We start from the raw sequence: 12,387 nt of genomic DNA, 5'->3' as shown, positions 1-12,387 counted from the left end.
ATTTCTCCCTCATTTACTTTTACAGTCATACAGTGCGCATACAGTCACTGAATGACCCAGCTGACTGCAATAAAACACTCTCTGTTATTCTGCCTTTTATCTTTCTAACAGCTTCACCCTATTTTGCACTTTGATGCAACAGAGCCATTGATAAGCAGTTCTCTGTCTTTTCTTTTACAGTTGCAAATTCAATTTCAATAGCTGAAACAATCTTCATCATATTAACATTGATCTACTTTCTAACCCATATTAACACAGACTTTTCTCTAAATTTGTGTCATTTTGGCACTTTCTTTGTTTGGAGCCAATTAAGTTATTGTTTATCTTTCCAATCACAATCAAACTTTTACAAAACATCATCTGCAAATCTCTTCAGAGCATGAGCAGAACTGCTTACAGCATTTGCTCTCTTTTATCTCACTATTTATCAGGACTGTTCAGTTACTCTTCATACAGTAATAAAACTTTAACGTGTCATTAATTTCATCAACACTGGTTTTAAAAGCTTATTCTTCTATCAAATGGTTAATTTGCAGATTCAACATAAATCACAAGATTGTATTATAATTATTCAGTCCTACTTATCTCTACTGTTTCACAGAAAACACAAGATTCTCTAAATCTTCTCAGTCTCTAAATTACACAGACAGCTATCTTAGCCGCTTGCACCTTCAACACTTGTTACAAAAATATGGCAATCTATTCTTCAATACCCTTGTTTTCATAACATTAATACAATAAAGCATTCACATCGTCATTATTGGCAGAACATTAATTTTCATAAGCGACACGGAAAATCTAAATATTCTAAACGGGTTTCACAAAGTTTCTGATTAACTTTAGTCACACGTGTCTGGGGAAATTATCTCCAACCCATAATTTCCTTTATAAAACAATATATTTCCTTAAATGGCTTAATATCAACAAAATATCCAATCTCTGGACATTTTCTAATTTGATATTATCATCAACAACACTGATTACAAAACAAGTATACATTTAACATTCAGAAGCTGGTTTGAACAAGCAAGCGCTGTTGCTGTACTCCCAGCATAGCTGGACCCTTTAGGTTCAAAAGACAATCGTTTTACTTAATGAAACATTCCTTATCCTTATATCATGCCAATCCCTGTTAATCATACTCAACGCCCCATTTCCATCTAAAACTCACTTTTCGTACCATTTCAACTTAATTTGACTTAATCAGGCGTTCATAAATAGTTCCATGAACTCTATCGTTCCCTACATGTCAGTTCCTTCTGCATCGACTCTGTTCTCTTTTATCTGCTTCTTTCCCATCCAACAATTCACTGTCCGTTCACAGTTTTACACTCATGAACAAACTTCAACAACCCTTTCTGACTAGTAACGGATAAGTTAGCATTTCAGAAAACCCTGTAGGCTACCTTTGTACAATCTCATATGCTCAGCATTCACAACACTGCTCAAATCATCAGTCATAGCTTTGCTCAAAGTTTCATCAGCCACACATAAAGATTTCCAACCGTTTTTTTTTTTTTTTTTTTTTCATTGCAGGTAGCAGAAAGTAAATCAGCGTATGCATTCGTGTGTGCGTCCTTTACACACATGTTTAACACACACATAACAACCATTCTGTTTTCCCTCGTTCTTTTCTATTGATTCTTTTACGACATTGAGTCTTATCTTACTCAAGGTTCCCACCTCGGGGAAATACATTTACATTTACCACCATCATTATTTCTCTTTTGACAGAAAATTGGTGTATAAAAATGATCTACTTTACTGTTAGATGACCCCATTTTGGCTGAATCTCCCTTCTGGATTTCACAATTTCGACACGTGTCTTACAGTATCTGTCAAACGTCTTCAACAGACCCAATTTTTTTTCATTACCCAAAATCGGTCGGGTTTCTGTAATTACGTTCTACTCAAAATCTTCCCATAGGCACTTTCTAGCGCTCGATTAATTTCTGATTCACTTAATTGATTTGATGTGGCTCTTCCGTCCACTTGTACGATGTGGCTCTTCCGTCCACTTGTACGATTGATTTGATGTGGCTCTTCCGTCCACTTGTACGAGATTTCCTCAGGTTACAGAGTTTTTGAGTAAAACTAATTAATCAGCAATTGTGATTATCTGAATCACCTGTGGCACTTCCGTCCACCAACGAGCTTAAGTGTGGTAGATAGCGATCCGAATCTGTCAGATCAATTTCTTCCCCAAAAAATGTGTGATTATCTGAATCACCTTTTCGCTCGTACCAAAAGCAAAACTCAGCCAATATGGTTCACGTTCACTCACAATTATCAAAATAATTTAACTGTCTCTTACCCGAGATGCTTTTACTGCCTCCGAGTTCTTTCTGAATCCAGTGGGTTCCTCCTGGCCCTGATAGCAGTTTTGGCTCTTCTCTCTCAATTCGGCGAGGTAAGACTAAAGCCTTTTGTGCTTTAGGGTGATCAATCCGTCAATACGCTTTCTCAGGGCCAGAAGAAACCTCATGGATCCCACTTCTGACACCAACTTGTTGAGGCAAAAACAAGTAACTAACAAAATAGCATCAGGCATAAGAGACATCAGGATTCAAATTGTCCTTAAAAGATATTTATTCTTGCAAGAATGTTCCCAGTCCATCCACAGTCCAGCTGCAGGCGGAGTGAGACCCAGAGCAGAGGTTGACCAGCTACTTTATAGTGTTCTATTCAAAAGCTATCTCCTACAGCCCCCACTAAACAAAATAACAAAAGGGACCCCCCCTTGAACCCTTCACAGCACAAGGAACAAAAGGGACCCCCCTTGACCCCTCCCCAGCACGGGAATCTCCTTACCTCTGAAATCTCACACACACACACCCTGCAGCTGTATCAATATCATAAAAGAAACTCAAAATACAGCCAAAGAACGCATGGCATTCGTTTGTTAAATCGTTGAAAATAAAATACAAAGAAAAGATGAATTTTTCCACAACATTATAGTCTGGTCATTTTTGACCGGGAAGATCCCGGGGGTTATAGGGTTTTGAACACCACACAAGGGTTAAAGTAATGTAATCGTTTGGTTTTAGCCAGGTTTCTGTCAAACACAGCACATCTAGATTATAGTCAGTAATCATATCATTAACAATAAGTGCTTTTGAAGTAAGGGATCGAATATTCAGCAACCCAAGCTTTATAATTTGCTCATCTGTATTATAGCTGGTTTTTATTTGTTGAACATCAATTACATTTTTAACCTTAGATGGGTTGAAACGTTTTTTGGATTTCCAAATTCGGGGAACAGACACATGTTCTGTGATGATAGCTAGGTGAGTCCTTATCATGGATGTTTACAATGAACATTTATAACCGCAAATACAGGCACCTACATATGCTTTGCACCTCTAAGGTATTAACCTAATATAATTACATTTATCTCTTGATGGTCACTGTGTTGATAGCAACTAAAGTGTTGTCAAGATTTTAGTTAATTTGTTTGTAGAAATGTTAGGAAGAGTTCACTTTATAAAAAAATATACAGTAAATTATTATGTTATTTTTTTCCCATGTTAAACTCTTTGTTCTTGTAAGAAAGGAGCATCACCTGGGAAATACCAGTAACACCTCCACTTGTAAATCTACAATCTAATTCTGTTTACATCAAATAAGGCAGTTGCTGTGACACAGTAAATGACAATTCAAAGAACAGGCTCCAATATTACATCAAATCAAACAACTAGGAGTTACTTTAAAGGAGTATAAATGTCATGTCCTAACAACTCATATTATGAAGTCTCCGGTTGATTGACACTGGCAGCTCAAAGTCACCTTGTGCTTAGTGGTCTGAAGAAACCACTGCATTAGAGAGGTGAGAAAATAAACTAATAAAATATCCCAGATGGAAACACTTAAAGATAATAAACGATATTCGCTTAAATACTGACTCAGGCAAATTATCAGTGCTGGTACTACTCGACCTCAGTGCTGCATTTGACACTGTCGATCACAACATACTTCTGGACAGGCTGGAAAACTGGGTGGGGCTTTCTGGGATAGTCCTAAAATGGTTCAGGTCATACTTAGATGGGAGAGGTTATTATGTGAGTATAGGAGACCATAAGTCTGAGTGGACATCCATGACATGCGGAGTCCCTCAAGGCTCAATTCTTGCACCACTCATGTTCAACCTGTATATGCTCCCAATGAGCCAAATAATGAGAAAGAACCAAATTGCTTACCACAGCTATGCAGACGACACACAGCTCTACTTAGCCCTATCGCCTAACGATTACAGCCCCATTGACTCCCTGTGCCAATGCATTGATGAAGTTAACAGTTGGATGTGTCAAAACTTTCTTCAGTTAAACAAAGACAAAACTGAAGTCATTGCGTTTGGAAACAAAGATGAAGTTCTCAAGGTGAACGCATACCTTCACTCTAGGGGTCAAACAACTAAACATCAAGTCAGGAATCTTGGTGTGACACTAGAGTCAGACCTTAGTTTCAGTAGTCATGTCAAAGCAATAACTAAATCAGCATACTATCATCTGAAAAATATAGCAAGAATAAGATGCTTTGTTTCCAGACAAGACTTAGAGAAACTTGTTCATGCTTTCATCACCAGCAGGGTGGATTACTGTAATGGACTCCTCACTGGCCTTCCCAAAAAGACCATAAGACAGTTGCAGCTCATACAGAACGCTGCCGCCAGGATTCTGAGCAGAACCAGAAAATATGAACATATCACACCAGTCCTCAGGTCTTTACACTGGCTCCCAGTTAAATTTAGGATTGATTTTAAAGTATTATTACTGGTATATAAATCATTCAATGGCCTAGGACCTAAATACATTGCAGATATGCTCACTGAATATAAACCCAACAGATCACTCAGATCATTAGGATCATATCAGCTTGAAATACCAAGGGTTCACTCTAAGCATGGCGAGTCCGCTTTTAGCTATTATGCCAGCCACAGCTGGAACCAGCTTCCAGAGGAGATCAGATGTGCTCCTACTGTAGTCACATTCAAATCCAGACTCAAAACACATCTGTTTAACTATGCATTTACTGAATGAGCACTGTGCCAATGTTCGTCCGACTGTTTGTACTGTATTTTATTTTGTATTCTTCTAAACTGTTTTAATTATTCTTATTTCTTTTTATTATTTTAATTTCTTCTATGTAAAGCACTTTGAATTGCCATTGTGTATGAAATGTGCTATATAAATAAACTTGCCTTGCCTTGCCTTGCCTTATTAGTGACAAGTTACACATATCAGATATTATTCAAAAATAATTGCATTACAAATAACATATGGTAGATATAATAATTATATAAGTTGGTCATTGCTGTTACTTATAGTATGCTCCTTGCACAGTTACAATTGAATCTTATATTACACTGTATTCCATGCAAAATGTTTTATACATGAGCAGTAGCTACAATGAAATTAACGAAAATACAAAATACCAAGCTTAAGGCCATCCCTCAATCACAAATTGTTTATAAATTCTGTAAACACCTGATTATAATTCAGTTATGGCACTATTTTATGTCACCCTCCTCACACTTTGGTTTCTGTTGTGTATTGGTGTGCAGAGTCAGTATAAAAATAAAGATAGGTGCATCTATCAGGGAGATGACGATACATACACATTTTACCAGGGGGGGGATGTGGTTTTGGGAGGGCTATTTCCTTTGCATTTCAGTCCTGTATCATTGGTTTCTTCTTTTAGGACCAAACCTAAACCTACTACGTATAAATTGTGTGTTGTGTTTTATATTTCTTCTTATAGATGATCTGTGAAAGAATACAATTGTTAAAAATTGTTCTTAGTCTCTCTGAACTAAAAGAAAATGCATTTTTGTTTGCTGCATTGCAGTTGTTTAATTGATTCAGTGTTTTTGAAATCTGTTGCAGCTTTACCCCTCGAGCACTGAGGTGGATGCAGACAATGATCTTTGCTGTGAGAGAAATAAACCAGCGGCAAGACATTTTGCCTAACCTATCTCTGGGCTACCACATCAGAGACAGCGGTGATGACATACCTGTATCTGTCAAGAGGTCTCTTCTCCTGGTCAATGGACAGCCAAAGAGGGACAGTGGACAAAGCTGTGAAGACACACAAAAGCAGCCTAGCCCTGTAATTGTGGGAGAGGCATCATCAGGAATATCCATGGCTGTTCTGAGAAGTCTAAGCTCCTTCAAAATACCTTTAGTAAAACAAAATATATTAAATTTACAAAATATACAAAATATATTCATATTTAAAATATTATTTTATTAACAATAATATCATTTATTTGTCTTGGTAATGAAAATTGTGATGATGTATTGATGCATGATGCATGATGCTGTATCATTTAGATTAACGTGCATACATTTGCATGTTTTTATAATTTATTATGTGTAAATATTGATCATTTTGGTCCATATACAATGTTATGTTGATAAAGATGTTTCATTGTACTGCTACTGCACTGCTAATCTTAATGTTTTCATATTTTAGGTGAGCTACTTTGCATCCTGTTCCTGTCTCAGTAACAAGAGAGAGTTTCCAGCATTCATGCGAACAATGCCAAGTGATTTATTTCAAATTAAAGCTTTGGTAAAACTTGTTCATTATTTTCAGTGGACATGGGTCGGGTTGATCGGTGTGGATACAGACTATGCTCGGTTTGCCATCCAGCTCTTCCTGAAAGAGTCAGAAAAATTTAATATTTGTCCTGCTTATGTCAACCTTTATCCTGTTGCACTGACGCAAGATGCAGCAGAGGAACTCGTGAACATTTTAAAATCTTCTTCTGCCACTGTCATAATAAGCTTCTCTGTGGATTCATATCTGCATGGTATCCTGAAAGAGTGCAGACGGCAAAATGTTACTCATCTACAGTGGATTGCCAGTGAGGCCTGGGTCACATCAAAAGCCCTCTGGGAGGATTTTGGTGATCTGTTAAAGGGAACATTGGGGTTTGCCATACGGAGAGCTGATATCCCACATTTTGGCAGTTACCTCAGAAGAGTAAGTGTTTCTGTTGCTCAGACGTCCCATTTCCTATTTGAGTTTTGGGAAGAGACTTTCCGTTGTCGGCTGAATGGGTCCTTAAAAACCCATGTACATGGAGAAGCAGCACAGAACTGGCCACCCTGCAATGGCAATGAGAGTTTGGATGATGTGTACACTCTTTATTCAGATGTGTCACAACTCAGAGTGTCCTACAATGTTTATAAGGCTGTGTATCTCATAGCACATGCACTACATGACATGAGCACATGTGTCCCAGGAAAGGGCCCCTTTCAAAATGGGACATGTGGGAGTCTGTATCAAATTCTGCCATGGCAGGTGTGTGTGTGTGTGTGTGTGTGTGTTACTTTATATTTTACATTCTCCTCCTATAATGTGTTACTAATTAATTATTATTGTGCAAGTATTTAAGTAATGGCTAAATTATACAAAAATAAGAGAAAAAACTCTAAAATATACATATATAGATTTATGTATTTTAATGTGTTCATTACTTTGCATTATCCTTTCTCCCAACCTTCACCTTAGCTCCTGCACTACATGAAACGAACACATTTCACAACATTAGAGGAAGAGGTCAGATTTGATGACAGCGGTGATCCAGTTGCATCCTACGATCTGATGAACTGGCAAAGAGGGTCTGATGGCTCCCTTCAGCTAGTGAGGGTGGGATTCTATGATGCTTCCCTTGAAGAAGACAAGGACCTATTAATAGATGAGCCAGTAATTATGTGGCACAGAGGAGAGAAGGTGTGTGCCATCCCACTCATCACCAGATATTGTTTACTATGTTTGCTTTTTCTTCATCTCTACTTAATGTTTATTGCTGAACTAAGAAGCATCCAGTTTCATCATTTTAAATGGAAATGCACTGTTGATTTTTTGTTCATACTGAACACATACACATTTTAATATATTATACATGAGTACATTTTCATTGTTTTATCTAGATCAGGGGTGTTCAATCCTGATCCTTGAGGCTCACTGTCCCATGAGTTTAGTCTCATCTAATTAAACACACCTGAACCAGCTAATCAAGGGATCTAGCCCAATACCCACACTTGCAGTTTTGGCCAATGACAAGAAGTAAGTGTGCAAGACTGTCCAAGGTCTGGTAAATGCCAAAGATCAGTGCCCTTGATGTACACTATATCCACAGTATCTCTAATACCGCTTTGATGCTAAGCATATCACATCATGCATCATGTTCAAGAACTTGTATGCTCTTAAAATTGGAGATGGGCAGAGATTATTTAAATATTAGCCCCGCCTCCACTCACTCACACCAGCTCACAGATCCACCCGTTGAGGACCACACATTGACGTGATTGGTTACAAGGTAGTTTGTGACGTCAGAAACACCAGCGATTTCAAACCGCGTTTTTGAGACTGTCTTTGGTTCACTGCAGTTTTAAGGAGAAAATACTCATCAATGGTGTTGACTTATGAATTTACACATAGTTTGTCTTAAACCATATTAAAAACACCACTAGTCATATAAACAGCATTAAAAACTTGATTTTCACCACAGGTTTGTTTTTAAATAAAATATCTCCCTTTGGAGTGAACTTTGAGCTTGCAAATCTTTTTTATGCTCAAACAGCAACATTACACACTAACTAAAGTTGAAAAAGTGATAAGCATAAAAGGACCCATTTAAAATAAAAATGTGTAAATTAAGCTCTTTTAAAAAAGCTTGTATTTTTGCAACACTGCAGTCTTCATGTCACTTGAACAACTGGGCCAAATACAGGAAATAGTATTATGAAAGTAGACAAGTGCTCAACTGCAAAGACTGCAAGTACAGGTATTGGGGCAGGCCCAAGGACTTCTGACTCGCTAGAAACCTCCAGCAGCATAATTTGACACCCCTGATTTAGATTATCCTGCAACATTTTAAGTTATTTAGAAAATTGTGCATAAATTATGTTTATCTGTCAAAATGTCCCTACACAAAGAGTTAAGTAAATGTAGCGTTGTTCTACTGCTTGTTCTGTTGTGGTTATTAGGAACCAGAATCATTGTGCAGTCAAAGCTGTCTGCCAGGCTCCAGGAAGGCCAGGCAAAAAGGAAAGCCAGTTTGCTGCTTTGACTGCATACCGTGTGCTGAAGGAGAGATCAGTAATGAAACAGGTGTGAAGTTTTTCACAGTTCCTCACTTAATGGTTTTCTGAGAAGAAGGAAGAATCTGTGTTTTATGCTTCCCCTTTCCTCCAAATTTTCCACAGACTCAAATGATTGCCTGACATGTTCAAAGGAAACATGGCCAAACCAAGCCCAAGACCAGTGCATTCCCAAAACATTAGAGTTTTTGTCCTTTCAGGAGCCTTTGGGAATAATCTTATGGGCAGTTTCAGCATTCGGGGCCTGTGCAGCATTAGCAGTGCTTGGTGTGTTTATAATGTACAGGAAAACACCAGTCATACGAGGAAACAATATGGAGTTAAGTTTCCTTCTCCTCCTGTTCCTCTGCGCATGCTTTCTGATTGGCCTGACATTTGTAGGGAAGCCCACTGACTGGTTATGCCGGACTCGGTATCCAGCCTTTGGAATCAGCTTTACTCTCTGTATTTCATGCATCTTGGCAAAAACTGTAGTAGTTTTAATGGCATTCAGGGCCACCCTCCCTGGCAGTAATGTCATGAAGTGGTTTGGCCCTGCTAAACAAAGATCAAGTGTAATCTTGTGCACTTTTGTGCAAGCACTTATTTGCATCGTATGGTTAACAACTAAGTCTCCTGTTGCTGCATATAACACCAAGTTCATGAGTGCAACAATAATTGTTGAATGTGCTGTAGGATCTGAAATTGGTTTTTGGTGTGTGTTAGGATATATTGGCCTCCTTGCTTCTTTGTGTTTCGTATTAGCATTTTTGGCCAGAAAACTACCAGACAATTTTAATGAGGCTAAATTCATCACATTTAGCATGCTTATATTTTTTGCTGTGTGGATAACGTTCATTCCAGTTTATGTGAGCTCTCGTGGAAAGTATATGGTTGCTGTCCATGTCTTTGCTATTCTAGCTTCTGCCTTTGGTCTCTTGCTGTGTATATTTGCTCCTAAGTGTTATATTGTACTTCTGAAACCTGAGAGAAATGACAAAAAGCATATGATGAAGAAATAGTACTTTTTTATTCAAGTCTAGTTCATCAGGTTACAGGATTAATGCTTACAGGGCTGAACGTATGTGTGCAAAATTCACTCAAGCCATGCTCTTACTTATAGGGATAGTCCACAGTTGTTCCTTAGCAAAAATATTAATATAACCCATATAAGTTGACCAGTTATTAAACCTAAGAATTGTGCTAAGAATTGTACTAACATGCTCCGGAGTAGGTTTTATTCTTGGGAAGAGATCACAAACCTAAACTAAACCTCAGACATAAGGAAATGTTACATATCTGATGCAATAAAGCCACTTTCCCTTTATTTCTTGCTCAAAATTAAAGCACTTCACAGTGAAAGCATTTTAGTAACAAAATTGCCCAGCTTTTGCTGCTAATTATTTATTATATTTATTTTATATAAGTTATGCATTACACATAAGCATTTATATTTTGACAATTTTCAACTTTTAATTTAAATTACTATCTATAATTGATTTTGTACTAGGCATCATTTTATTAAAGATATCTGTAATTGAATTACCAATAGTAAAAATATAATTCAAAATAGCGCTAACTGGTGATTGACTAGTCATAACTGAAATATCAAAGATCATAACTCAAAGATATCTTCAATTTATCTTCTTTAAAGATCCAAAATACATGTTTAGATCTGAAAGTAATTTATTACTACTTAAGTTACAATTGTAGATAACTTAAATTGGAGTTTTGACTAGGCAAAACTTAATAAGAGATATACTGAATTGGAATTCTACCTAGTCAAATTAAAATTTGTATATCTCAGTCTGATTTTTGACTAGAAAGACCTTTCTCTGAAGATATTTGCATTTAACTTTGTGACTGGGAAGAAATTCAATGTAGATATCTGGAATTAACATTCTTGCTGGTCAAAATTTCTTGCATGAAACATGAAAGTGAAAAACAAAAACAAAAAAAAAACCCTGAAAGTGATGTGACTGTAGCCAAGTATGGTGTCCATTCTTAGAATTTGTGCTCTGCATTTCACCCATCCAAGTGCACACACACACACAGAGCATTGAGTACTGAACAAACACTCTCACAGTGAACACACACTCAGAGCAATGGGCAACCTTTTTTTCTGCGACACCCGGGGTTATGAGAGTTACATTCAACAAGAGTGGGTATAGAGAGTGGAAGAGAGCACCGTTCATTCACTCCCCTCACCTACATTTCCTGCCGGTACTGAGACTCAAACCTGTGACCTTCGGGTTACAAGTTCGACTCTCTAACAAATAGGCCACAACTGCCTAATGCATGCAACATTGCATGCAAATACACTTTTGCTAAGCCCCACCTTAAACATTTTATTAACCAATCCTATCTTGGAAACTGTTATCATCTGGCATTTTGTCTAAAAATTGTATAATAAAGGTCCTGTATGGGTTTGGGTCATTTTAAACTGCTTTATACATAAGTAATTAAAAAATATGAAAATAAAAAATTGCTGCATGGGGCACATGTAAAAATACCATATATGCAGAGAGGACACTGGAAGTATTTGCTATTCTATATCGTTAAGTAGGATAATGTTGAGATATGCATGCTGTGGATTAAATTGTGTTAGTCTTCATTCCCAAACAAACAAATATAATATCCATAAACATTTGTATATGCCTCATGTCTGGAGTAACCTCCTCAACCACCACCAATGTGCAGTATTAATCTGTGTCAAGTTTTTGACATTTTCACATGCAAGTTCTAAATTAAATATAGTAGCACAAAATGAAATGGAATTATAATAAAGCTTTTTTTTTTTTTTTTTTTTTTTTTTTTTTAAACTCTAAGAGCTTTTCACTACATTTCAGATATTGAAAATGCATCTGAATGTGTATGAGGTTTCAGACAATTTGCCAAAAATAATTTACCCTAATAGGACAAAGTCAGCTGATGGCACCCTAAAAAAAGGTGAAAGCCAAGGTCAGACAATGAAATCTATTTTTGGAAAAGGATTTTAGTCTTAAATATATGTAAAATGTAAATTCACAAATGTGCGTTTTTGTAGTTTACACGGAGACGATAACAGTAACGTTTTCAAAACTTGCACTTTGAATCCCGGTTTCAAAAGTTTGCATTTTCAGGCTCCCAAAATGAAATGTAAATGAAAGGCCCAATGCAGTTGAAAACGGTGTCGTGTAAACGGCCCCTCAGACAGTGCATGCATATTGCGAAAGGAGTTCTCTTTTGCTGCTTACTGCGCTTCAACGGTTTAAAATCACTTGTTTTTAAACCGCAGTGGTTAAAAAAAATATTCCAT

General features: G+C 37.1%; 1 protein-coding gene across 1 annotated transcript; it reads left to right on the top strand.

Moving 5' to 3' along the window:
- Window positions 1–5,500: 5,500 nt before the first annotated feature.
- Window positions 5,501–10,111, top strand: LOC311290411 (extracellular calcium-sensing receptor-like; the record flags this gene model as incomplete). The annotated part of the gene is made up of 6 exons (XM_084408866.1): window positions 5,501–5,727; window positions 5,883–6,180; window positions 6,472–7,305; window positions 7,516–7,737; window positions 8,997–9,120; window positions 9,216–10,111. The coding sequence occupies 6 exons, from the start codon at window positions 5,501–5,503 to the stop codon at window positions 10,109–10,111; spliced, it is 2,601 nt and encodes an 866-aa protein (XP_084264992.1).
- Window positions 10,112–12,387: the final 2,276 nt, after the last annotated feature.

This window comes from Rutilus rutilus, assembly GCF_951802725.1.
Source record: "Rutilus rutilus genome assembly, chromosome: 5".
NCBI classification, from domain to species: Eukaryota; Metazoa; Chordata; class Actinopteri; order Cypriniformes; family Leuciscidae; genus Rutilus; species Rutilus rutilus.
This window is presented reverse-complemented; position numbering and strand designations above follow the sequence as displayed.